The sequence below is a fragment of the Pollicipes pollicipes genome, unplaced genomic scaffold (genome assembly GCF_011947565.3).
Source record: "Pollicipes pollicipes isolate AB1234 unplaced genomic scaffold, Ppol_2.1 Scaffold_3087;HRSCAF=3621_pilon_pilon_pilon, whole genome shotgun sequence".
Classification (NCBI taxonomy): Eukaryota; Metazoa; Arthropoda; class Thecostraca; order Pollicipedomorpha; family Pollicipedidae; genus Pollicipes; species Pollicipes pollicipes.
In genome coordinates this window covers 25,297,772-25,324,706 of record NW_023596225.1, presented here as the reverse complement: position 1 = coordinate 25,324,706, position 26,935 = coordinate 25,297,772, and the positions used below count along the sequence as shown (strand labels likewise).

At 58.5% G+C, this 26,935-nt stretch overlaps 1 protein-coding gene and 1 pseudogene across 1 annotated transcript; one reads left to right on the top strand and one right to left on the bottom strand.

Moving 5' to 3' along the window:
• On the top strand, positions 1-9,747 carry LOC119114778 (uncharacterized). Its single transcript, XM_037238812.1, has 2 exons — positions 1-377; positions 9,647-9,747. The coding sequence occupies exon 1, from the start codon at positions 37-39 to the stop codon at positions 373-375; it is 339 nt and encodes a 112-aa protein (XP_037094707.1). The 5' UTR covers positions 1-36; the 3' UTR covers positions 376-377; positions 9,647-9,747.
• A 3,287-nt stretch (positions 9,748-13,034) lies between these two features.
• LOC119089930 (uncharacterized) overlaps positions 13,035-26,935 on the bottom strand; it is a 44,463-nt pseudogene continuing 30,562 nt past the window's right edge.

Sequence of the window (26,935 nt, the reverse complement as noted above, 5' to 3'; positions counted from 1 at the left end):
GACGCGGTCCGTTCCGCCGCGCCGCCACTGTTCGACATGCGCTACAAGTCGCTCATCAGCCTGGTGGCGGCGTTCGACACGCTCGACTCGAGCACGTCGGGCGACAAGGGCTCGGGCGACTCGGCGCGCTCGGCCGCCGTCCGCAGCCGGCTGCTGGAGACGAAGCCGAACAAGCTGACGCGGCCGCGCTCGCTGACCAGCCTGGTGTGGGACCTGCACCAGCCGGCGCCGGACATGTTCGCCAAGCCGAGCATCATCGCCGACCACGAGCGGAAGCTGCGGCTCGAGCCGGGCGTCTACACGCACCGCAGCCACAACATCCTGCTCAACAACAAGTACAACAACCTGAAGAAGATCGGCACGCTCTACTTGTGAAGGTACGTCGTTGCTGCTGCTGCGCGATTGGTGGGGCTGAGGTGTCGCATCACTGGCGGGCTGGGCTCGTCGGTGGCATATTGCGGGGCTGTCCCTGTCCTGCACAAATCTCGAATCTAAGACATGTTTAAAAGAACCAGGATTTGTCGTTTTCGCTAACGTTGGTTGTAGAAATGAACACCACACGGGGTCTGGTAAGCAAAGGCAAAATCGATATGATCTTTTCACACCACCGACTGTGCACACAATGAGGTAATAAAGCAGTTTTTCTTTGTTGCGAAACTTCTGGCGAAAGGCCCTGGCCACCGAATATCACCGTATCACAAAATCTCTGAGAAGCATTTGCGGCAATAGAACGTCCACTGCATTATGATGTCCAAACTGTCACTGCCTCTAAGGAAGGTAACATTGCAACACCGAAGTTTCCGACGCGTGGAAAAGAACCAGCGGCGCTTCGTGGTCAAGATCGAAATCGGTGACTCACATTTGTTCTATTCCGCAACGTGAAGGTTTCATTACTGATAGCGGGTTGCCACAAACATCTGGCTTCCCACGCTGGTGAGGGAAATCGGCCGGCGGATCCGTCCATTCTCCTGCGCCTGCCATCCGCGGCGACGTTATCCAGATCTGGGCTCGGGTCGGGCTCGGGCTTTGGGCTGGGCTCGTTGAAGTGTATAGCTTTCTCCGGTCTCTACTGTTTAGTGTTCGCGCTCTCCTCCGTCGATATTGTTCGATGAGGAATTCCTGTGCCGCAACCTCTGAGGTACCAGTACCGGTTGGTACCAACACCACCCACGGATAGTCCAGTATTGTCCAGTGCTTGCACTCATCTATATTGCCAGCCACGCAATACTACATTGCCAGCCATGCAATGCTATATTGCCAGCCATGCAATGCACTAATAAATAAGTTAGTGTCTAGTACGATGCACAATGATCGATGCTGCGTTGTGTAGTGTCCACGTCCCACATTTCCATACGTGCGTCCAGGCCTTGTCCCGCCCAGCGTCCATTGTCCAGAATGCATGCTGTCAAAAGTCTGCTTGTTTCTGCACAGCTTTGAGCTCACTGTTTAGAGCCGACCGCGTCCGCCACTCTATGCCGTCCCGGCAGTCATGCACCCTGACCTTAACCAACCGACCGGTGGGAGCCACGCGAGGGCACCGTCCGAGGCCGGACGGCGCTCCCGGCAGCCGGTACCGAGCCGGACCTGCCGGCCAGAGGTGCCCTTGCCGCTCGGTCAGACAGGGCCGCCGCACCACACATGGCTTCACTGCGCTCCGCCCCTTGCTGGCGGGAGACACAGCTGCGGGGAAATAGGACCATGCCCGAAGCCTGCGTGACACCAAGCGAGGCGAAGCACGCATAGTGCACGCCTGATTCATGCATCTGCGGTCAGTACATAGGGTGCAGCAAAGTTCAGTTACAGTCGACGCGTCCGGTTGGGGTGGGAGAGTGTAGGTATTTATCAGAGAATGCTGTTACTGTCTCGGCGGTTTTCCCTTCCACCTGTCCTCGGCTGATACGCCGAGTTGACGGCTCGACGCCGGTACATTTCAGCACAATGTCACACAATGCCCCCGGGAATGAGCCGCGACACAAATCATAGGGTCGTGAGGACAGGGGTAGCGCCCCTCCCCGACTTCGATCAATCTGGCGTTTCTCCCGCAAACTCCGGAGAAAAAGTACTGGACTCGTGGCATTGTATCGTACGAATTGGGCTAACAGGCGATTCAAAAAGCTTCCACCCGCCAAGCGTTCCATGACTTCCCGCTCTCCCACAGATCCGGGGCGTTCGTGTGCTTGGTTTGGTTGTTTGGATGAAAGCCCTTTCGGCCAGCCGTGACCATTTCAGGGCTATGTGATAAAGGAGAATGGATAACGGCGAGCCAAGTCTACACGCACGTGGAGACCAACCCACCGAGGCTTTGCCCTCTGCGGAGCATGTGCCCGGCGCTCGAACGGAGGTTCCCGCCAGGGGGCACTTCGGCCTTCTCATGGCTGGCACATGAAGCTGTCCCGAACAAGCGGCGTAGCGGGGACGCATGATAAAGCGAGAAACAGGACAAAATGGCGGATGAGTTTGTGTGCACAACCAACACGGCGAACCCCACTCAATGGCCGCCTTTCCGAACAGCCGTGCCCGCCAAGGTTGGCCCAGTGTCACACGAACTCAGGCCATGTTGTGGGATCGTTTCGGAAACAGTCTCAACTGCCCGCGCTCTTAGACGCCGGGGTCATCGAGCACAGCTTGGGAAACGGCTGCAGTAAATGTGTCCTGACTCATGTAATCTGTGGCCTCGGCTGGCGTTGTCACGACCGTAGGAAGCATTAGCTCACACGGGTGCATGGTACCCTCTGACGCTTCGACAACCTTGCAAAAGTTACTGTTGTTCTGGGAAGCCGGCGATCGCCCCTTTCTCCGATAGCATCCCCCACCTCTTTGATGGGCTTCCCTGGATGACTTGCAGTCCCTTGGCAATACCGTTAATCAGCCGGGACGGGCATCACGTGACCTCCGCCTCCGATCTTCCGCACTAACGCCCCCAGCCTCACCGTGGCGCCGGTGAGTCACGTGCGCGCCTCGTTAGCGCACTGTCTGCGGTGAGGCGTGACCGACGGCCGCGGCGGCTCGGTCTGACGGCTGGTGTGTGTCCCAGGGACTCCTGAACTCAGGGGCTCAAAACTCCGGTCCGGTCCGGGCGGCCGGTGTGTGTTCCAGGGTCTCCCGGACTCTGGGACTCAGAGACGCTAGTCCGGTCCGGCGGCCGGTGTGTGTCCCAGGGACTCCCGGACTCTGGGACTCAGAGACGCTAGTCCGGTCCGGTGGCCGGTGTGTGTCCCAGGAACTCCCGGATTCAGGGGCTCAGGGACTCTGGCCCGGCCCGGCAGCCGGTGTGTGTCCCAGGGACTCTCGGACTCAGGGACTCAGACACCCCGGCCGGGTCCGACGGCCGGTGTGTGTCCCAGGGACACCCAGACCCAGGGACTCAGACACCCCGGCCGGGTCCGACGGCCGGTGTGTGTCCCAGGGACTCACCCCGGCCACAGTCACGGGCGGGGTCCGGCGAGCGGGGCCGACGCGGCCTCTGCGTGGGTCACGAGCACGCCGCCACATCTGGTGCAGCTTTCTCCGGGCCGGAGGATGGAGCGGCGCGCAGCCCGGCCATGTCAGGGCGGCCCGAGGGACGACCGCTGGTCACGCGCGCTGCCCGAGACACCCGGCCGCACGGCACGAACTGGCAGAGGCGGCCGCGGCGCGCAACGAAGCAGGGAGTGAGCGCACATGATGAGGCGCCTTTAGGTACATCCAGCAGAGGGTATGCCATGCTGGCACGCCTCCACACATCATGAAGGATGTGTACACGAACAAAAAACTCCCGGGAAGTATCCCCATGGTGTCTTGTAAGAACACTGCGCCGCAAAAGCCACAACTTTCCCCAGGTTATGTAACCAAAGTGTTTTGCATTCTGTTTTGCTCATGACATGCTCATACCACGTCGCGCTATATTTGGCTCGCTTTGCAAGTTGATCGCATATCAGCCCCCGCCGTCACGTCTCCCGTGGGCCGTCCGGCTGCTCCGCTGGTGTGTGCATGTGTGTGTGGTGTGTGTGTGTGTGTGTGTGTGTGTGTGTGGTGTGTGTGTGTGTGTGTGTGTGTGTGGTGTGTGTGTGGTGTGTGTGTGTGTGTGTGTGTGTGTGTGTGCGTGTGTGTGTGTGTGTGTGTATGCATGTGTGTGTTTGTGTGTGTGTGTGTGTGTGTGTGGTGTTTGTGTGTGTGTGTGTGCGTGTGTGTGTGTGTGTCTGTGTGTGATTGTGTGTGTATGACGTGGGGGTCTGGCCACCTGCCCAGCCCCCTTGGGCGTGGTCTCGCGCGACGCTCGGGGCGAGTGGCGCCGCCCCAAACCTCGGGTTCCGGCTGCGGGCAGCGTGTGACGCCCCACGCCGGACGCCGCCGGACCCGTCACCCTCCATGTCACGACCCCAGCCGCTCGCGAGCTGCAGCATCCCGGCCGATCCTGCCACGTCTGGCGCCGAGTCTGGTCCTGATTCACCCGAGGTCTGACTCTCTCAGAGTCCTGGACCGAACCCTGGAGCGGGCCGCGGGTCCGGTCCGAGTCAGCGGCCCAGAGTCGTGCCTCACGGACAGGCGTCGAGTAGACCACGCGCCGACCGCGAGCCGTATAGCATGATCTGGTGGCAGGGCGGCGTCCACACGCTGCCCCACCCTCATGCAGCTGCCGAGCTCGGCTCTCAGAGGCAGACGGCTGCGGTCCGATCCTGGCTGATCACAGCTCAGGTGCATACCGCACGCCCCACCGCCCCAACCTCAGGTGCATACCGCACGCCCCACTGCCCCAACCGGGCTGATTCACGTCGCGCTTCTGGCCCGCTGCTGCCCGCGTCAGGGATTGCCCAACAATTATCACCTTGTAACGCTTGCAGCGGGGCCTGTGCCAATGCCGCGGTCTATTCACGTCGCCCCGGCGATGGCCACACCCACGTCGGGACGCCGTCCACGGCCCGGCCGTCCGCTCTCCCGCCGCCAGCCGACCTCACCCCAATTGCGTCAAGCCGCGCCGGGGTGGCGGCCGGCCCGCTGCACTGCGTGAGCGCAGGGGCGAGCCCAGGCGCCGACCCCGGGGCGCCGCCGGCGCGTGCCGGCCGGGCGGCGCTCGTGCCGGCGCTGGTGGCGGCGCTGGCGGCGTCCGGCCGATGTGAGGCCGCTCCCCGGCCGCCCGTGGCCCGCCGGTGTGGAGGTCAGTCCCTGGCTATCTCTGCGATCGGAGCGGTCTGCCGGGCGTGATATCGCGGCTGCTCCTAATGCAGGGACGAGGCGGGGAGGCTGGGGGAGGCGTTTTCTCTCTCCGTCGAGAGTCAATGCAGCTTCGGCCGCTAGCACCAAAGCTGGGAAAGTGGTTGGCACGGCTGGGGCCCCTGGCCACGTGTTGCTCCGCCTATGGCCGCGCGGCGTGTAACGGAGCCGTTGGCACCTTGGCAGGTTTGCTCACCACAGCCGTTAGGCCATTTCGGTGCATCTGAGCAGCGTGCTGGTGCTGCCGCACGGCGTAATTTAAGCGATCTTGCAACGTGATTATGCCCTCATCCATGCTGTCTAATCGGTGCATTTATAGGGCGTGATCAGTGTGTGTAGCTCACGGCATTACCGCCAGTAGAAATTGGGATTCCCGAGTTGGGGCTGCTATGAAATTATGTCCATCAAAAAATAGAAAAAATTTGATGAACTGGTTGTCCGCTGACAGTTGCGGAAATTCCACCGAAAAGGGTAGGGTTTTCCCCGGGTAAAAGATGCTGCGTTTACGGCATCATCATGAAGGGTATCTCAGGGGCTTGCGTCATGGCTATGCTTAAGACGCAGTGCAGGGAGTGATATGTTTCAGCCAGTTGCTTAATTTTTCAATGTTTTATTAGTTCGTTTCTATAATTGGGCTATTGTGCAAAGTGCAGGCAAGCCATGCAGTCATCCATGTGATTTTTGCCAGCCCATGCGGTTTTTCGGTCATCGCGAACACTCGACGACCGTGAGACTGCGTTGTGATGGAGGTTTGATGTAAAAGCGAAAGTGCAGTGTCTGTCCTGCTATCACCAGACATATATACTCCTAGTTTAATTAGGCATTAAGGAGTAATTATCACTGAAGGCTATTGGGACGCTACTTTGCTAAAAGCACGTTTATTTCAATGTTTCGGTGTCATAATGATGCGGCGTGGGATAAGCAGCGAGGGAGACACAGGAAATGATACTTAGGCGCAGCTTGCCCGAAGAAGAGATAGCAATTGATGGCTCGTCTTCCCCAGCAGTTTCGGACAAAGCCGATTTATTGCAGATGGGCCCCCGATATCCTGCTGCAATGAGCAGATGGACTAAACGATTTGACGTGGCACGTTTTTGTGGGTAATTTGTGGTTTACAGCGTGGGCAATAAACAAACTGCCTGCCACATCAGCATACCTGGAGATAGAAAGCATGTGAAAATGTCCGCACGTTCCCAACTTATCCTCAAGTTATGCGGCAGTGTCGGTGCCCGCCTCCACATGTCATATCCCAGCGCATCCCCATGGTCAGACTATAATCTCACCGTATTGTATTATCGCTTCGTGCATCCATCCATCCTCATGGTTGGAATTCATGCATCCTCGCTGCATCCGTGCCAGATGACCCGAGCACCCACATAGCATGACCATGACCTGTGTGTCCGCGCGGCACGGCCGCCCGGCCATCGCTGGCAGCCAATTACGGCCTGATTGCAACGCTGTGCAGCGAGGGGCCGGCCCGCGGTCGCACAGTTACTCCGCCGCCGCTTTCCTTGTGGAGTAATCTCGGAGGTGTTCCGCGAATCGGACGGGGTCCGGCGCAGGTCACGGTGTGCAGTCTCGCCTGCACACCGCTCGCATACGGCGCAAGGGTACCCTGGAGGCCTGGGTCAATGCGGATTTGCTGTGGTCGCACTATTCCTACAGTAGTTCCTCTCTTTGGCATAAATGGCTTCCGAGTGGATCAGACGGCGAGACAGACCTCAATCACTGGCAGACGACCGAGGCCGATCCACTTGAACCGCGGCGCAGCCGCGCGTGAATGGATCGTGCTGCCTGATTCAGACCGCAGGTGGCCACACGGCCAGCTGTGGAAGCCACGGCTGAGCTACGCATGCGCTGAAAGCACGTGTGAAGTGGGGAAATGGTCATGCCTTCCATTTTCTGTGAGGGTGACGATCAATGCTAACACATGCATTGCCGACTTCGCCCATGGTGTCACTGTTCTACATCTAGCTTTCCTTCTAGGAACTCGGCCTTCACTTCAGAGGACTGAGCTGTTTCCGCCAAGCCCCACCATGGGGTGATACTAGCTAGTTGCAACACATTAGGTCATGGCTGCGTACTGTGTCGGACCACAAACCCATGTAATAAGAGCACTGCTGTAAAATTGCCGCCCGCGCTGTCACCTGGCCTTTCACCATCGCGAGCACGCGCTGTCGACTGCAGCCACCGTCGCTCGCTGGCCTGGCTTTCGCGATCAAATTTGGCCATGAGGCAACGCAGTCCACTTATCCCGTCCAATGCCGAGCGTGGTCAGGGCGAGCGTGCGATGAGCACGCCACGCACAGTCGCAGGACGAAAACACGACCGTTGCTCTCTGAGAGCTTGCAGGATTGGCGCAGAAGCTGGATAACTCGGTTGGCTGCCAATCTGGACGCTTCCCTTGATCCGAAAATTCAGCATGACTTTGTTGTTTTTGAGAACTAGAAAGCTTTGAATCCCGAGCTCTGGAAGGATCTCCAGCTCTGCAGAAGGCACGTGTATTGGAGATATTTAACCTTCTTTTTCACCTTTTTAAGATCAGTAGGTGTTTTAGAGCATGCAAGACCAACTCTGGAGACTTAGCCTGTGATAATTGCTACTTTTATCGCAGTTAGACCAATCGATTTGTTCGATATTTGTATTATCATGGTATGTTTGCAAGTGGGCTAGATGGCAAATGCAGTGCGGTCTTCTACGCTGTCGCTCCGTATGGCTGCTGCCAGGGTACGCCGACTTGCGTAACGTCTGACGGAAAGAAATCGGCCCGATGTGAATACAAGGTTTGGCCGTTTGGCCCTTGCCTTTGGCCGTTGCTGAGTGCAATCAATGTTACAATGCTGCGTCAAACCTAACAGTAACCAGCCTTCCGTACATGGGGAAACCGGATAACATACCGGATGTCTGTTGTCGAAAATATTCATATTTACAAACGTTTCGCTTACGAGGAACTTGCGAAAGGACCGTTAGGAAAACCAAAGCATGCAACATTAGTGTTTGGCCTGGCCTTTCCAATGTTCAGATGCACCGTCCACACGCCATGAGCAATGGGCGAATATCTAACTTATCAATAACGGGGATGAAGCGCGTGCTGTGTAATACCCACTGCATCCCTGCAGGTGGGGAAGGTTTCCGATGAGCTGATGGGTTCCGGATTATTCATTAACAGTAATGATTCGCTGAATCTTTCTCTTCCAAACAGAAACCTCTGAACTTGGGCCTGGTGTTGCTTGGTACGCAATTTGTGTGCTCACGGAAACCGATTTTGTTACCTTATTGTGTGCATCGCGTCCTGGACATGGACACCGCCGAGTGTTATTGCTTCCGGTAGATTAGGAACTTTTTGTGAGATAGACTTAAGCGAATGTTCGAATCAAATGCTCGTTTTTACCAACGGTCCAGTCTCATGTGGCCAACACACACAAAAAGTCGCTTACTTGAAACTTATTCATTGGGCCAATTACTCTTTCCGTCTGATGGTGATAAGCCGTCTATATCTCATTTCATCTGACATCGATATATGACTGCCCGGGACCACCTCATAACGACATCCATTTCCCGTTCGTCCCGCCCGTTCGCTGCGGCCAAGCCCGCCGCGACCTGCGGAGACTGCAGCTACTCAACAGGCGCACACCACCACCGGCGCATAGCGCGGCTCGGACGGCGGAGACTGCAGCGACCGCGCTCAGTTGCAGACTAGCACCGAGTCGGCGCCGGGGCCGACAGGGGTGACGGGCGCGCGACGATGCGGTGCGGCGGGGCCGGCGGCGCGGTACGGACGGCAGCGGCCCGTGAGCGGGGCAGCCGAGCGCGCGCCGACACCGGCAGCCGCGGCGGCTGCCTCCGTGAGGGAGGGGAGACGGCGCCTGGCTTCGGAGGGAGCTCGAGACAGACAAAGGCTGGGTCCGGAAGGCTGGGAACACGGTGGCTGGGCCCGGGAGGTCTGGTCCGGGAGGGGGGGAGATAACGGCTGACTCTGGAGGGAGCTGGAGGCAGACGAAGGCTGGCTCCGAGAGGCTGGGAAAACGACGACTGATCTCGAGAGGTCTAGTCCGGGAGGGAGGGAAGATACCGGAGCGACGGTTGAGCCCACCCAGTGGTACTGGACAGTTCAATATGGGGAGGGGTGGCGCCGAGGAACTAGGATGGGCAGACGGGACATCACGTTGATATCAGGTACCCTCGGATGTGAAGCGTCGTACAATTTGCTAGCAAACGATGCTTGTACAACATGTCAGTCCGTCCTTGTGCAGCATGTCTCTTTGTGTCAGTCTGTCGATCCGTGTCGATGTCTTTGTGTCTCTGTTGATGCCTGTGTGTTTTTGTTTGTGTCTGTTTGTTCACACCTCCCCGTCCGTGCGCCAGCAGTGGTCTGACAAGCGCCGCGTCTCGCCGCGCCGCGCAGACTCGCCGCACCAGCCCGCGTCTGACCGTGCCTGCTCTGCTCTCGTTCCAGCCGGTCCGAGCGCGCCACGTGATACCCGCCGGGGGCCATGGGCGGCAGTCGCCGGTCGGTTACCGCTGCTGCCGACCGGTCAAAACGGGACCCGGCGCCGACGGCCGGGCCGCGGTCGGCAGCGCCTCTGCGAGCAGGGGCCGCGGTCGGCGGCGCCTCTGCGAGCTGGGGCCTTGGTCAGCGGTGCCTCTGCGAGCTGGGGCCGCGGTCAGCGGCGCCTCTGCGAGCTGGGGCCTTGGCCGGTGGCGTCTCTGTGAGCTGGGCCTTGGCCGGCGGCGCCTCCGCGAGCTAAAGCCTTGGTCGGCGGCGCCTCTGCGAGCGGGGGCCTTGGCCGGCGGCGCCTCCGCGAGCGGGGGCCGCCACATGGTCAGCGGCGGCTGACCCCGCGTGCAGTGAAAGGCGCCGCGCTCGCCGCTACGCTGCGTTCGCCCACGGTCTTTCTTTCCGCCTGTGGAGTTTTGTGTTCGATGTCGCTGTGGTCTCGACTCGCCGCGCGTACTGGCTTACGCGCGCGGGCTGTGTTGAGTTGATGAGTTAGCGTCATTATTTGTCGGTGATTTTTTTGTCGGTGAGAGGATTCTGTTTTGTATCGTCACGCGCAAATGCTGACGCCTGCGGCTGAGCCGAGCATGATGACTGATCGTGATTAATAGTTATGGGGAAGCACTGTAAACTAGGTGCGTTTGTGATCGATTTGCCGCCCTCTGACCCGGTAAGGCTTGGTGGAACCCTCCCCGGCCAGACGCGGTGGTGTGACGTGAATTACAGCGCGATGGCGTTCGTGCCTGGCCGGGCGCATGTCCCGTTGGTGCTTGCATGTGTACCCAGTACCCACTGAAGGGTCGTGTTAACATGTGTGACTAAATATACCGTTATAAAACACGTGTGGTGTCAATTGTGTTGTTTTGGCATCGTTGGGACCTCGGGACAGCCTGACACTGTGTCTGCCTGTTTTTTTTTCGGGGGCCCGCTTAATCCGTGATGACGACACGAAGCGAGACCCGTGTTGAGATGGAGGGGCCCCAAGCTCCCTGCTTGCAAAGGCGCCAGCTTTGCTCATTATGGTTTCTCAACTGTTGACTGGGGCGTCCTAGTGCACCGAGGGTGAGGTGCTGCGTACATTTTGGCGTTGGCCGCGAGAGGTTCTCAAATATGGAGGGACGTGCGCTCGTTGAGCGGCGTGGTGTGTGCATACCATTCCAAATTTAGAAATCTCATGATTCTCGTGCCGACTTCGGCAATGCCTGATTCAGGCACAGCTGGGTCTCCCTAGCTCTGGGCAATGGTACAAGACGACGGACCTTCGATGGGCACCAGAGCATTGTTCATGGCCCAGGCCAGGGACCACTGGCTCAGCGGAGTGCTACCTCGTGTACCGGGTGAGTGTACCTCGGGCGCTGGTGTCTGTCTATCGTTTTAGCAGTTTTTTGAATCAACTTGCCGTTTCGGACCTTTGCTGTTGGATTTGAATATCCAATTTTGCCGGAAAGCCTTTGGCCGTGCTGAGACGGTGGGACATTTGACTCTTTACGCATTGCGGCTTTTGGTTTCACTGCGCCGTTTTCACAACACTAGGTAGCATTTGACGTCTTTGACGCCCGGAGCTTTTACCGCCTGGAGATGGTAAAATTCCTCATCCTTGAGTCCTACCTTCCAGGATCCGTAGGCATCAGGCATGTTTTTCGGCCCCAGCAGAGCAGCACTAACGTGGCGTGCTGCGCCTCATGCGTGCATCACTGATTGGCAGTCGTGATGGTCCGCTGGTGCCACGCTAATGTCGACATTGTGCAGTGAATACCACACAGACGACCACTCCCGCGGGATGTGTCCGGAACTGTAACCCCCCCCCCCCCTCCCACTCTCTCATGTGCTCTGACCCCCCCCCCCCCAGGCGGTCAGAGCACATGAGCCGCCAGGTGAAATCGCTAGCAGGATGTGATACCAGCGGAATCTGGTCAAAATTCTAGTTATTTTTGCAACCGACGTACGTTCGTAGCATTCGTATCTAATTGAGGAGTTTCGTATCAGGCATGTTATTGATAGGTTCATTACATCACTCGTTAAGTGCGTTTTATGAGCACATAGCGCCCGGAGAGTGATTGTGTTTGAAAACAGCTCAAATAGTTGGTACGAAAAACACAAAGGCCACAACGTGAGCGAATACTTTGCCTAGCACTCAAGTCATACCGGGCGGCTGTTGACACCACGTGCACTCAGTCGTCTTCCTTTGCACATATCTGTTGTGATTTGTAAGCCCGCACCGGTAATTTACCTCGGCTTCACCGCGATGGCCTGCTCCAAGGATGAGAATCGTCCTGTGTTGTCTGCACGCAGCGCGGTGCTCTCTTACGTCATTGATTTATTTTTGTCAATCATGCGGCAGGCACCCATTCACACGCTCACAGTACCGAAAGCTTATGTTCATGACGCATTTTTGTTACATGATATTCACATGGGAGACCGTGTTTTACATAATCACAACACGACGCGGGCGTGATGATGTGCTCGTTCGATGCATTGTAGGCTATTCACAACGGCCAGAGCACAAAAGGAAGTACGATATTCACCGTCTGGCGCAAATTCAAAGTCGAGTTCATTTACTGGTCAAAGGTCATAATCAATTACAAACTAAAAAGACGTAAAATGTTCACGCCCCCGGCGTCAACACCTCCTCATTCTCGATATGTCAGCCGGAGGAAGGAGGCCGGCCCCCGGGTGTCCAAGTTAGCATCGGGACACAATCCAGGCTGACATCTGGACACGCATCGAACCCACGTCGGACAAGTCTCAAGTTCGTGTCGTGAGCACGCAACAATTCCGTATTTAGGCGCAGCGTGTCTGCGTTTGATCGCGTCGTCAGCTCGCACCGCGAAGACGTCGCCGTTCGTCGCGTGCTGAAGCCTGGCGGACGGCCCCCGACGGGGCAGGGAAGCCGACCCATTGAGCAACTCCGGGGGAGCGGACGGCCCCCGGCACGGTCCGGGCGACTCGCGCGGTAGCCCGCCGCAAGAGTGCCTAGCTCACCGTCCCGACGGTCCCCGCGGCGAGTGAGCCGCCGCCGTCCTCTAATACTCGCTCTCAATTAGTCACGCCACAATAGCCGAGCGCACTGGACCGTGACGAAAGCCCCGGAGGAGGACAGGGCCGTCACGCGCAGAGCCGTGCCTCGCGCTCACGCCGGCGCCGTCCCTTCCGCCAAACCCCGCGCCGGGAGAGCGAGCGGCGGTCGCCTGCCGAGGCGTGGTCCGCGGACCGCCCGCGGTGCGGCGGACGCTCGCCGGTCCGGCCAACGCCGCTCTGTAGACCGCAGCTTCCGACGCGCCGAACCTCCCCTCCCCTCCCCACCCCCTAGCTAACGCGTCAGCGACCCGGCTCGGGCCGGGCCGGCTCACTGCTGCTTGCTATAGTCCACGTAGACTCGCACCACCGCCCTCGCCCGAGTACTTGCGCTGGCTGGGCATGAAGTAGAAGTCGGGCGCGGCGGCGCCGGGCGCGCGCCGCTCGCCGCCCGGCTGGTAGCTGGCCGCCGAGAACTGGCTGGCCGGCCGCGGCAGGCTGTAGCTGGAGCGCGGCGCGCCGCCGGCCGGGCCCGAGCGCGGCCGCTGCAGCGAGCGCGTCTCGACCATCTGCGGCGGCGGCGGCGGCGGCGCCGGCTGGCCCGGCGGCGGGCCGCGGCTCTTGCTCGGCCGGCCAGTCGTCGCCGTGTCCGGCTCGAAGCTCTCGTAGCCGTAGTTGTTGTGCGCGGCCATGTCGCGCCAGGCCGAGCTGGTGATCAGGCGGTCCTGCGGCGCAGCGGGCGGGTTAGAGAGGGCGCTACCGTTGCCTGGACTCGACAGGTAGAGAAGAGCGGCACGAGAGGCATCAGAGAGGTGCACAGACGGTCACCGATACACAAGACGAGCTGGAGAGGACACCGCCGACGGACACCGATACACAAGACGGGCTACAGAGGATACCATCTGGCTGTCGGCTGCTGCATATCTGGCAAGCTCACTAGATGAGCAGCAGCCGGCAGAAGTCAAAAAGGGCACCCCTGGTAGCGGATCTGGACCCACGTACACGAGCAAGCCGGTGGCGGAATCACGAAGGTGTCACTCGTATCATCTGGCAGAACTCACGCAGGCAAAAATGCCACAGGGGCGGGTTCGGTGAGGATATCGCCATCAAGGCGGCGTACACACTCCCAAAAACGGACTGGAAACAAACAGAATTCCAGCCTTCGACAGCGTTGATACGTAGCTGAACGACAGAAGGCACGAGGAAGCTCCATAAGCCTGTTCTCAGTGCAGTCGCCTAGCTTGTGCCGTGACGTGCTTTCAGTTCTTACGGATAACACGATCCTCTGGGTCGATCCTCACCTCTGGTGCAGCTAACTGCATGCTTATCTATGCCCACTAACTCTACCCGTCACCCGGCGTGTCTGCCCAACAGGCGGGCATGAAAGCAGTGCGAAGATGTGCTGAAGGGAGAAGTTACTCACAGGGCATTCAGAAAAACATGTAGGACTGAGCCGATACCTAGAGAGCAAGATGCACGGCGGTGAAATGTACGTCCTCGGGTGATGAGTACGCTGTGTCACCAAATGCAGCCAAGTGGAGACGCGACTACCAGCTCACGCACATTTAAGCTGATTTGCATTAGAAGTGTTCTTTTTTTGTGCCAGCGCGTTTCATACACCACGAAGAGGGCTAGATTCGAAACAAACACGGTCTCGATCTGGAAATTAATTTGAAATTGAGCGCTTCACTGCCCCTCCCCCGTCCATAAAGCATGCGCAGTGAGTGGCAAATGAGAAGTGCGTGGAATGGTAGCTTTGCTGTCTTCACCCAGGTGGCCAACACATGTGTTTCAAGGCGGCTTCAATTCAAGACAGGAGCGGAAGGCGGTGAGCATTGCCCGTCGGCCAGCAAACAAGACCGGCATCACAGCCAGAGAGCGCTGAGTCGAACGGAGGCACAGCTCTGAGCGACGCTGCGCGGATCGGAGGCGCAGCTCTGAGCGGTGCCGTGCCGAGCAAAGGCGCAGCTCTGAGCGGCGCCGCGGCGAACAGAGGCGCTTCTGAGTGGCGCGTTGCCGCAGCAGAACGTCGCGCTGAGAGCAGACGCCGCGCTGGACGGAGCGCTGCTGCGGGCCCGGCCGGTTGACTGCTGACCTTGCCGTGCGGCTTGGCCTGTGGCGGCGAGGCGCGCCGGTTCTGGCCAGCGTGCAGGCCGACTGCACGATAGCCAGCAGGATGACGCAGGCCACGGCCGCCAGGATGATGTAGATCTTGATCAGCTCGCTGTCCCACTGCTCCTGCGGGATCGGGGCCGTTGGCCTCCAGGCTGCGCGCCTCTGCGAAGAGCGGCGGGCGCGGGCGGCGTCAACGTGCGATCCCGTGCTCCGTGACCGGCGCGGCGCCGGAGCACGGCGGCGCGACGGGTCGCCGGGGGCGGGGTATCCGCCTGACCCGGCGCCAAGAACGGACTGCAGAGGTCCACAACAGGCTACCGTCGGAGCCAGCGGTCACAGCGGATCTCGGGCGGCGTCAGGCGGGGCTCGGCACACCGAGTGCACACAGGCGGCATAGTCGGGCACGGAGCTCGCCTGGGCCGGCTGCAGACAGATGTTACTGCCAGATGTTGGACATTGGCCCGTGCGTTAACCCGACTGCACACAGCGGCCACGCCCTTGCCACTATCTCCCATTTGGGTTTGTGCCATCCACAGCTTCCTGACTCATGCAGTATCCAAAGACATGGTTATGTCTAGAATTATTACGACGCAAACCTTCATTCAAAAATATAATCTTAACGCGTATTATCTAAGTTTGGTTTTACAAAAGAAAACCAAACCCGAACCCTTGTTACCGTTTAAGTACAAAGAAGAACCCACATTAAAACGCTACTTGCCATAAGCTCAATAACACCTATTTGCCATCACGGATGTCGTGGGAGGCATGCCCGCACACAGGCCAGAGGCGCGTCTGCTCACCCTTTCCTGGGTTGCACCACCAGGTACTGTGGGTTGACCTGCAGGTTGCCCACCATGCCGGTAGGCACCGACTCGGTGAGCACGGTCTCCACGGTTCGCGGCTTCTCCTCGCCGCCCTCCACGCGCTTCAGCTCCTTAGCCATCCGCTTACGGTCCACCTGGACGCTCATGTGTGCCACCACGTTCCCGGAATCGCTAGTGAGCGAGGGGGGGGGGGGGAGTTACCGCGGGGCGGTAGGCACGGCATACGACGCGGCACTGCGACAGGACATGAGGACAAGGCACACGACACGGCACTGCAACAGGGCATGAGGACACAGCGCCGCTGGCGACGGCCGGTCACACGGGGCGCAGGCGTATTTCAAAACGGTCGGCCTGTGTGTGTGGATTGAGGGTGGGGCACCACTACGGAGGCACATCTACGTATTGGTGAGTTGGAAATGCGTTTACAATAACCGGCAACAAGGTACTTTCGTCCTGTGATTTGGCGCCTCAAAGAAGCTGCTCTTAGACGTCAAAACACTTTTAAACTTAAAATATACGGGACTCGTATGCATTACAACCATGACAGACGTGGAGTAGAGCTAGGAACTGCACGCTTCGCATTATAGACGGGCAGGGGCACTGTCACAGAGCTCGTAACACCCCAGCAGCGTCGGGCACGCGTCACTGCCCGAGTAACCGCAGGACCTGGGAGCGCCTGTCCAGCGCCTCGCTCCTCGACCCGGGCCGAGCCCGCCCACATCCCCACTCACTCCTCGAACCGCCCGACCCCGGCCCACTGATCAGCCCATTGACTCCCCCAGCCGGGCGACCCCGCCGAAAGACCACTCACTTCTGGACTGCGTGACGCGGATTCTCTTCAGGCCGGGCACCGTCTCCAGCAGGGAAGACGTCACGCCGGATCCGCTCGCTCAGCACCTCGAACTCCTCGGACTCGGGCGTCGGCAGCATGTACGTGTCGCCGAGGCCGCGCAGCTTCAGGCTCCACGTCGTTACTCAAACGTTGGGCGGCGGCGGGCGGCGGCAGTGGCTGCCGTCCTTGTCCAGCAGCGGCTCGAGGCTGGCTGAGGGGGCGACGGCGGGTCCGCGTCCGGCGGTCAGGAGCGGCAGACGGCGCCACCGGACCAGCGACCAGTCGCTCTCCTGGTGCCGGACGCCAGTGTCGGTACCGAAGCAAGTACCGACCCAAGTGTCGAGTACCGACGCAAGTCCCAGACGCAGTATCGACGCAAGTGTCGAGTACCAACACAAATACCGACAGACCACACTCAGACATCAGTGCATAATTTGTGCTCAGGCAGTGTTAAACGCTCAAACTGGTACGTCACGTAACGGAAATAGAGCAAAAAAAAAAACTGACGCACACTTGCTAGTCGTCACGTAGTGAGTTCATGTGTTCCACTTTGTGTTAAATATTCCCAGAGTGGATCGAAATGTCAGATCAAGTTTCTGACAGTATGGCATTCAGTGTAAACAAAGGGCAAACGTGCAAATTTATATTAAGCCTTTCCTCCACGGAACTGGCCGGGCCCTCGGCCATGCGTAAATCGTGAGGGGACTACCTCAGACGCACCATTAAACTGAACGATATACGGAGACGAACTCAACGATGAGCAGTGACGTCCACACAGCACCCATGGTATCATGTACTACATGCACCCAATAATACCGAACCTTCTGGGAAGATGAAGAAAGTTCAGTAAATACCTCGTCCGAGAGGTCTCACCAAAATGCAGAATATTATTAGAGCCGTTTATTACGAACGTTCCCAATCATTTCAGAGATTCGGAACACTTCGGTGAATCTTGGTTATCCATGGGAGCTTTTGGTGCGCAGCGTGCGGTCAGGAGCAATGCGATTTCTGCGACATTAAAAATATGATGCAGTGCTTGGTTGAAAAAGTATACAGGAAGCATTGGATAGAAAAACTGGTTGGTACTAACCTTGGATTATGAAGAAGCCATCCTAGATGCCGTACAATCGAACAAAATCAGCACATAATTTAGATACTCTCAATCAAATCTTATTACCATGGAAACTTTCGCTCCATTAAGCATGATACATGACACTTGGATCTTTGATTATTACCAATACGTGATTCCTACGACACAGACAAATATTTGTTCGCAGAGCGCCTTACTTACTGTAACTAATCTGGCAGGCTCTCTCCGTTACACAAGTTAGATCTGACTCCCGCCCAATGACACAGCGGTGGTCGTATCTTGTACCCTACACCAGCAGAGATAAGTGGTCACGTAGACAACACATAAAGCGACAAAAGACCCGGATAGCGCCGCCCAATGGGAGTCGCTCGCGTGACAGTTTGTACATAAAATGCGCAAAGCTGTTGCGTTTGTCCTCTAGCCTGAGCTCGACAAAATGAGGTTTAGGTATCTGGCCCCCGCTCCCCGCTCCCGCTCCCCGCCTCCCGGGACCTGGGATCGCGGTTCGACAGATGTGGCATGCAAAAGAACGCTGCTAGTACACAAGTGGCGGAAAACCAGCTCCATGCTCCACCACCCCGATCTCCCACCACGCACAGTGCTGATAAACTGAACACCGCCGGGACGTGACTGGTAAAGTGCCAGGCGCAGCTCCTAGTCCAGCGTGGCTGGGAAAAACGCTGCAGCACGACCCTTAAGGGCATCAGGTGCGGACGACCGCCGAGAATAACACAGCGACATATGGCAAGCTACTAAAACTGCTAACATTACCTAAGTGGTGCACGGCACGAACAATAAACACACGTAGTGGGAAGCTCACAGCTTTTGGGACGCAATTATTTCGACACATCAACCCCGTTCTGGCACCTACCCGTTGTCACGAGGCCGGTAGCAGGAACCCGACCTGACCACGGGAACTACAAATCCGCCCGAAGGTGCGCCAGCTGTTGTGGCCGGCTAGGTCATTGTAAACTCCCCACCCTCCGACGGCTTTCCTTTCCGCGATTATGCAGGCATGGGCGCGTTGCTACGTGGCATTATGATTCTGGTGTGAATTACTGAGGTCTCTATTCCTGCTCCGTTGTGCCCTATATCGGTATAATAATCTGCTAAGCTGCTGACTGTGACAAACTTTTGTGGCGAAACCGTTACAGCCGGCCCGTCCCCAGGGTGGATGACCGACAGAACCCGACGCGATGAGGACGGCCCACCCCACCCGAAGGGCCCGCCTCGTAGGGCCTAGTGCGCGAACGCTGAGAAGGAGGAGGGCGGCCGCACAGAGGGCGCTGGCGGCTGCGGGCGGCCGGCCGCGGCGTGGCGTCCACTGTCGCCCTGATGTCTGCCCAGCTGCGGCCCGACTGCAACGACACACACGAGCAGAGGCCGTCACCGCGGGCGCGCCGCCTGCCGCCCGCCGGCGCGGGAGGGACAGCGCCCGCCACGTGCCCAGCCCCCGACAGAGCCGGCGCCGCGTGCTGCGCAGGCGCGCAGGCGCCGGACAGGTGAGGGCCAACCCGACCCGGCCAGGCGCCCCAGTCCAGCTCGCTACGACAGAAACACGCGAAGAGAGTCACCAGACGCGCGGCGTGAGGAGGGTCAGGGGGTCATGCTCTCCCCCTGCGGCCGGCGGCCGTCCTCCACCGGTCAAAGGTCAGACTGAGGTCAAGAGAAGTGCCGGCTGGGTCGGCCAGCCAAAGTCGAATCACCATCACCGCCCATTGTTATCCCAGCTGCCAGCCTCGCCACCTTGCGTATGCTTCCAAAGGTCACCTGCCGTCCGGGTACGACAAACAGGCTTCTGGCCGCCCTCCAGCACACGCCGGGCAGGCTCTAGGCCATCCTCACACACCGGACATGACGAAGGGCTTAGTGTTGCGCAAACGCGTCACATAAGACCATCTCCGCTGTGCTCCCGCTGGCTACATGGGAAAGAATAGCCTGTGCCCCCTAAGGCATGAAAAATTTATGCACAGGCGAAGGAACGCCTCAACAAGGGGATGCCAAGACCAATTTTGGGAACACTTTAATGCGTCGGCATGTGTTGGTCATGTTTTAATACCGAGCCCTGCCGAGTAAATGTTCGGTATTTCCGGAAACTGGGGGTGCCATGGGACCCACTGCTCCCCCACCAGCCACAGTTCCAACGCCTATAAGTTAAGGGCCTTTGCATTTGACTCTCATGTCATACGTACAGAACATCATTAAAATGTCAATAGGTCACAATGTTCTGCGCAGGGATGTTTCAGTGTGTTGGTTTATGTTGCGAACATGTGATACGTTCGTGCAAAACGTTCGACGAAAAAAGCCCTACCGGCCACGATTTCTGGAAATATTGATTTCTGCATTAACCTTTTCCATTTACGTATGTACAATCATATCTTATGTATCATCATAGATATGCGTGACGAAATATGTACACATCTGCGTGTATGCTGTGTAATATTGCTCGAAAAAGGCATGTACGAATGTATTTGATTCTATCGAACGTGCCAAGCACCTAAGCGTCAGCTTTGGGCTTCCAATAAAAATGCCACAGAAGATTTGTTGCATAGACGAAAACAGTGCCTCGGTAACTGGAAGCATCCATTTCCACAAAATAATATTTCCGGGCGTTTTTATGCTCCCGGTAGATCACTAGGCAACAGTAAGATCCCTGTTCCACGTAACGATGCATTAATGCAAGCGCAGACGCCGCTCGGCGCTCCTCTTCGCCTGTGACGTCACCTTTTCCCACGAGAAAGCCGCCAGGTGATGGATCGTGCGGCTAGGTCATGAAGAGGGCATGACCTCCATGAACTAAGGTCACGTCACGTTGGTCGTGGACGGCGCGGCCGCAGGGAGAGAGATGGACGGACAGAGAGATAGAAACAATGGGAACAGTGCAACTGACAGAACAAATGTCGAGACAGCCTGCCGGGTCTCCGCAATGGTACTCACCACACGACTTGATGCAGAATCTTCTCGGTAGGAAACGATCGGCGTCTGCTTGTTGTTTCGCGAATCGCTTCGAAGAGCGCAAGAAGTTTGCCGCCCTTGATCGGGAAAGAGCATGTAGAGGCACTGGTCGTCCGTGAAGGACACGTCCTGGAGAGGGACGGGGCATGAGACAGAGAGGGGTCACGTGGTGCCCCATGGATGCTCAGCTGGGGATCGGTCCCACCTGTTTTTTTTTTTTTTGTCTAAGGAAAGAAACACAAAGAAGGGCGCTTTCAGACAGCACACCCAAACCGGCCTGAGAGCACTGGCTGAGCGTGGCTCGCCATCCACTCATCAGAGAGAGCGATTATCGAACAACGCTGACGATTTTCCCGCGCCGCCTCCCCGGCACACCTTGCGTGTCGCGTCCCACGCCCTCGCATCACGCCGAGCGGCCGCTCACCTTGGCGTCGGTGGTCCGGCGCGGCCGGATGAACGAGAACTCCTGGCGTCCGTCGCGCAGCGAGCCCGTCTTGTTGAAGATGTCCTGGCGCGAGTCGGTGATGGGCGGCAGGTGGCCCGAGAGCCAACCGTCGAGCACGATCGGCCGGCCGGAGCCGGCCACGAAGCCCAGCACCACGTCGCTGGACGGCATGTTGGGCGTGCGCGAGAAGCCGACCCCCGTCCAGTGCTCGTCAGAGTCGCTCTGCACGGTGAAGCGCACCTCGTCGCTCGCCTCCAGCAGCTCCCAGCGCACGGGCGTACTCGCAGTCGGCCGTGTCCATGCTGCAGCTCGGCGGCCAGCGCCACTCGGCGCCGCAGAAATCGTAGGCACGCGGCGACAGTTTCCTGCGTGCTGCCGCCCTCCAGGAAGTCGATGGACGCCACGCCGCGCTGCTGCCCGCTGCCGTGGTACTTGACCTCGTCCGGCCGGTAGAAGTTGGGCACGGACGAGCTGCCCGCCTCCAGGCCCGACTTGGGCCGGTGCATGTAGTCGCCCGACTGCTGGCCGCGAGCCCAGATGACGTGCATCAGGTCCTTCTCGATGGCGTGGTCGGTCGGCTCGGACGCTGTGGCGAGGGGGCGGTGCTGGTCAGAAGGCGTTCGGCTGGCCGGTGTGAAACGGGCGAGTCACACGCCCACAGGACCAGTATTTGCCGCGCTCGGGCCGGTCGATGACGGTGCAAAGTCGGCACCATGACGCACGGCACATCACGCAGAAAGCCGCAAGATGCCATTCACTGTCGAGGTGCTTTAGCAGACTGTGTCCCAAGGATAGTCTGGACAGAGCGAGCGAGCGAGCCTGCCAGAACTCAGCTTGTCGAACCTGTCCGAAAGACCCTTATGTCTCGGCAAACAAATGCGACAGGCCACACTCAGGCAAAGCGCGCTACCTCCGCCAGCCAAGGCTACCGGGACGCGGCGATCGCGCTCCAGCCGATCCGGCGCTCGCCCTTACCGTCCAGCTTGCGGCGGAACGCGACGGTGGTGATGCCGTCCTCCTCGTAGGCCATGCTGCCGGTGAGGCTGCCGCTGCCGCCCCAGAACTCGTCGCGCCGCGGCGTGGAGCGGTCGCGCGTGTAGTAGTCGTCGACGCGGCCAAAGTTGCCCCGCGCGCGCCCCAGCACGATGTCCGTGCAGTCCATGGCGTGGAAGTCACCGCCTGGGTAATAGCCCACGCGAGGGAGGTTGACCTGCTTGGCTGGAGCGGAGAGCGGGGATGTCAGCGTCCTCGGGAGCGGCGGCCAGGTAGCATACAGCTCCACAGTTTCGGGCGTTGAAGGGGCTTCCGAAAGGGGCAGGACTGTCTTTAGACCTCCAGTTGCATGATCAGATCTCGAAAACGAGGCGGAACGAAACAAAAAAAAAACACAAACTCGCCGCGACCATGGTCGATCTTTGTTCAGGTAATTACTTAGCGCCAAATACAAGGCAGTTATAAAAACTGTGGACGTGGTCGACTTAAAGGGTTAAGTATTATTCCATCAGTTTGCACAGAGGAATTGCCATCCTACTGCATGTACACTTTTGGAACAGGAAATATCGCCGGGGTACGTCCGGGAAGATTAATGCAATGCTCAGAAACGGGTGTAATGAAACAATACGAAACGATTACAGTGTGAGTTACTTGGAATCACTTCACGTTTAACTGTCAATGTGCTTACGTTTTCTGTCTGATTTGGACGGTTCGGGTTCACTCTTGGGTTCAGGCTCGCTGTTTGGCTCGGGCTCGCTATTTGGCTCGGGTTCACTGCTTGGCTCGGGTTCACTGCTTGGCTCGGGTTCGCTGCTGGGCTCAGGCTCGCTGTTGGGCTCTGGTTCGCTGCTGGGCTCAGGCTCGCTGCTGGGCTCGGGCTCGCTGCTGGGCTCAGGCTCGCTGTTGGGCTCTGGCTCGCTGCTGGGCTCAGGTTCGCTGCTGGGCTCGGGCTCGCTCGTCGGGTTTGGTTCACCATGGGTCTGACGCTTCTGTCGAGTAATCACCTCTGATTGCCCTGAAAGTGCGTGGCTTATGTTACTTCTCCCAGGAATTAGTCAAACACAAGCGATGTGCCGTGATCAAATGAACCAGGTGAGTTAAAAAGCTACACGCTCATTAAGACAAGTTTTAAACACACAGCCATGCTCGCAGCAATACAGATTTCAATGGAATGTAAATAATCGTAACAATAACGCACTCAGCCCAAAACCAACTACCTTACCATAGACTAGTTTAAATATGCGAGAACTTTGTGTTATTTTGGTGAGTCATGCTTGGCGGGATGTCAAAAGGGTGCTTAGGTAGATTCAGGCTGGATTACGTACTTTTACAAAGTCTGCTCCATCAAAGCCAGCCCAACGAGAATTTGCAGTAACGGGCTTTTGCTGGCAGCTGACTTCAGATGATGAACGCGTAACTAATGGATGCGAGAGATCGCAGCTAGTTATGAATCTAACTGAGCATTGCACAGATGGTCGAGGCTTCATTCACTGCCACCGGCAACTATAATTTCGCGCCTCATGCTTTTAATGTCGTTGTGAATTTGGCCAGTTAACTGTTCTGTCGCCGCGTCAGCAGTCTCTCCTGCAGGCGGAGGTGCCGACCCGGCGTCAGTGGGATCTGGCCGTGGCCGCTGGTGGCAGCGTCTACCGGCGCCAGGAGTCGGCCGGCTCCCGGCCGGGCACGCTGTCACCACGCTCGGCCGTGACCAGCCACAGACGTCAGAGGGCAAGCCGTATGTACAAAACCCCTGCACATACCTGTCGCCGACTACAGAGCGCGGACGTGCAGTAAGAGGGGCCTCTGGGTTAGGCTACGAGAACCGGTCCAGCTGGAGAGGGTCTGAGAGCAGCCGCAGGGAGGACAGCGAGCCGTGTCCTCCCGGCCGTCGCCGACGCCGCCGGCACCGGCCGACGCCTCCTCCGGGTCTGTGGTGCTACCGCAGCCTTCCATAGTCGGGTGAGTGGCCGCAGGCAATCGTCGGTCGACGCATGCTCCGACAGGGGCCGGTCACTTACCGTCGGTGCGCAGTCGCAGCTGATCGGCGGCGGCGGCGCGGGCGGCCGGCGGCGTGCCGCGCGTCCTCCACGCCTTGCGCTGGCTCCGGAACCCACCGGACCTGAACTTATCCATCCGTGAATTACCTGACGACGCCTCCTGCTTCACGTCTTCGGCCTGAGGCTCGGGTTCGGCCGTGGGCTCACTCGCGGGCTCCGGTTTGCTCTTGGACTCCGGCCCAGTGTGGTGGTCGTGCTCGCCCGTAGGCTCGGGCTCACTGCTGGGCTCGGGTTCGCTGCTGGGCTCGGGTTCGCTGCTGGGTTCGGGTTCGCTGCTGGGCTCGGGCTCACTGCTCGGCTCGGGCTCGCTACTCGGCTCGGGCTCGCTGCTCGGCTCGGGCTCGCTGCTCGGCTCGGGCTCAGGTTCGCTGCTGGGCTCGGGCTCGCCGCTCGGCTCGGGCTCAGGCTCGCTGCCGGGCTCAGGTCCGGGCTCGGGCTCACTGCTGGGCTCGGGCTCGCTGCTGGGCTCAGCCGCGGACTGCCCGTAGGAGCCGCTGTTGCGCGCCGACGCCGTCCCCGTCTCCTCGATGGCCGGGAACCGCTTGCACGAGGCGTCCAGGCTGCCGGGCCGCCAGCCGACGGCGGCGTAGCTGACGCCGCGCACCTGCATCACCATCTCGATCTCTGAGACTTCGGGCAGCACGCGCCAGTACAACGTGTACTCGGGCGACATCTCCCGCTTCTGGTACAGGCCGAAGTTGGTGATCTTCTTGCGCATGCCCGCCGCTGGAAACAAGCCGGCAGTGAGAACGGTTCGTGACGGGGGAGGCGGAGGGGGGGAGGGGGGCACCGACTGACGTCAACGGTACAGGTCGGCGTAGCGGAAAGACCAGCCAAAACAGTCCGGATCGTGTACCCACCCAGATTACTGGCAGGGCCGGACTGTGCACTCACCGGGTCACTAGCAGTCCGGACCGTGCGCCCACCCAGATCACTGGCAGGGCCGGACCGTGCAGTCACCCGGGTCATTAGCAGTCCGGACTGTGCGCCCACCCAGGTCACTGGCAGGGCCGGACCGTGCGCCCACCCAGGTCACTGGCAGGGCTGCTCTCATCCACGCTCTCAGCTCGAACAGACCGACTGGTACACAATATGTCTAGGCCAAAAGCAGCTGGAACATGGAGCCCCAGGAACCAAAAATAAAATGCATAGATTTACGATGAACGATTGAAATGAAGAGAAATATTTAGGGACGGAGGGCCATGGCCATACCAAAACATAAAAAAGCAAAACAAAAGAAAACAAAAACGAAGAAGCGCGGTCAACCGCATAATCCAAACAAAAGACGCTGCGCAGAGAGCAACTGGCCAACGGAGGACATCAGCTGATGTCAATAAGCATTGTCTTACGGTTCCTCTGAGCGCAATCCTTTCCAAAGAAGCCCAGCCTGCAGAAGCACTGCTTCTTCGGGTAGGTGGTAGCAGCGAGGTCTATGCATTTGCCGTACGTCCCGCAATGTGAGTCTTGCTCACATTCATTCTGAAGCAGACATAACAGACATATTTGAGAAGCAGTGGGTGCATAGTCGATAGATATGTTAGACGCAGATGCAGACGTATATCGGACGTAAGATGTGTACCATACATATCAGATCGGCATCCTAGTCATATCAAGCGCGTTATACCAGCATACCAGCTAATGAGATATACTATATGGATGCACTGCTGCCAGCGAATGATTCCACAAACATGAAACCAGGGAGAGTTAATCATAGTCTACGTACTAGGCTGATGCAAAAACTAAATTGCACATGACCTAAAATCCTTAACATGTTATAATGTGAGCCTGCACACAAAGTGCAGAAAGTTTCTGCCGCAACCTAAAGCTACGGCCAGCACAGGTCGGAGAAACGCTTCTAGTAAAAGTAGACACATTAAAACAAACGTCGGCAGCGCGTTCCGCGCGCGCGCGCGGTCGTCAAAACACGGTTGAGATCCGGGGAGAGTGAATCCAGCAGAGCAGCTCGCCGCGGCGGCGAACAATGGCGAAGAGCGCTCTCAAAAGTCGCACGCCTCAAGGCGAAACCGCTGCCCATTAACCCGCACCGAACGAGTCGGCGCGTGGCCCATAGGCGTCCGAGGCGCAAACAAACATTACGACCTCGCGCGCCGCGCTCCCAGAGAAATTGCACGATTCCGGAGGTTGCACACGAGGGCGAGAGCATCACCTGCACCGTGAACACTGTGCACGCTGCACGTAACGGTGCATTGTTGTGGCAACCGTGTGGGAGGATTCCGAGGTCTGCCCGCTAAGCCGGGCGGGAGAGGGGCTCACCGAGAATTGGCAGCGTTCGCCATAGGAGCGGCGGTCGCAGCGGCACCGGCCGAACGAGGCGCGCCCATGGCCGTTGCAGTCCTCCCGATAGTCGTTCCCTGCGACGAACCAGCGCCGGTCAGTCTCATCAGAGCTAGTAGTCGCATCAGCACCCATCAGTCAAATCAGCACCCTCCAGTCACATAAGCTCCGGTGGGTCACATCATCGGCCGCCAGTCACACCAGCACCCGCCAGTCAAATCAGCACCCGCCAGTCAAATCAGCACCCGCCAGTCACATAAGTGCCGGTCGGTCACATCATCGCCCGCCAGTCACATCAGCACCCGCCAGTCACATCAGCACCCTCCAGTGATATCAGTACCCGCCAGTCATATCAGTACCCGCCAGTCATATCAGTACCCGCCAGTCATATCAGTACCCGCCAGTCATATCAGCACCTGTCAGTCACATCAGCACTCTCCAGTCACATCAGCACCCGCCAGTCATATCAGTACCCGCCAGTCATACCAGTGCTCTCCAGTCACATCGCACCCGCCAGCCAAATCAGCACCCGCCAGTCACATAAGCGCCGGTCGGTCATTCAGCGCCCGCCAGTCACATCAGCACCCGCCAGTCACATAAGCGCCGGTCGGTCACATCATCGCCCG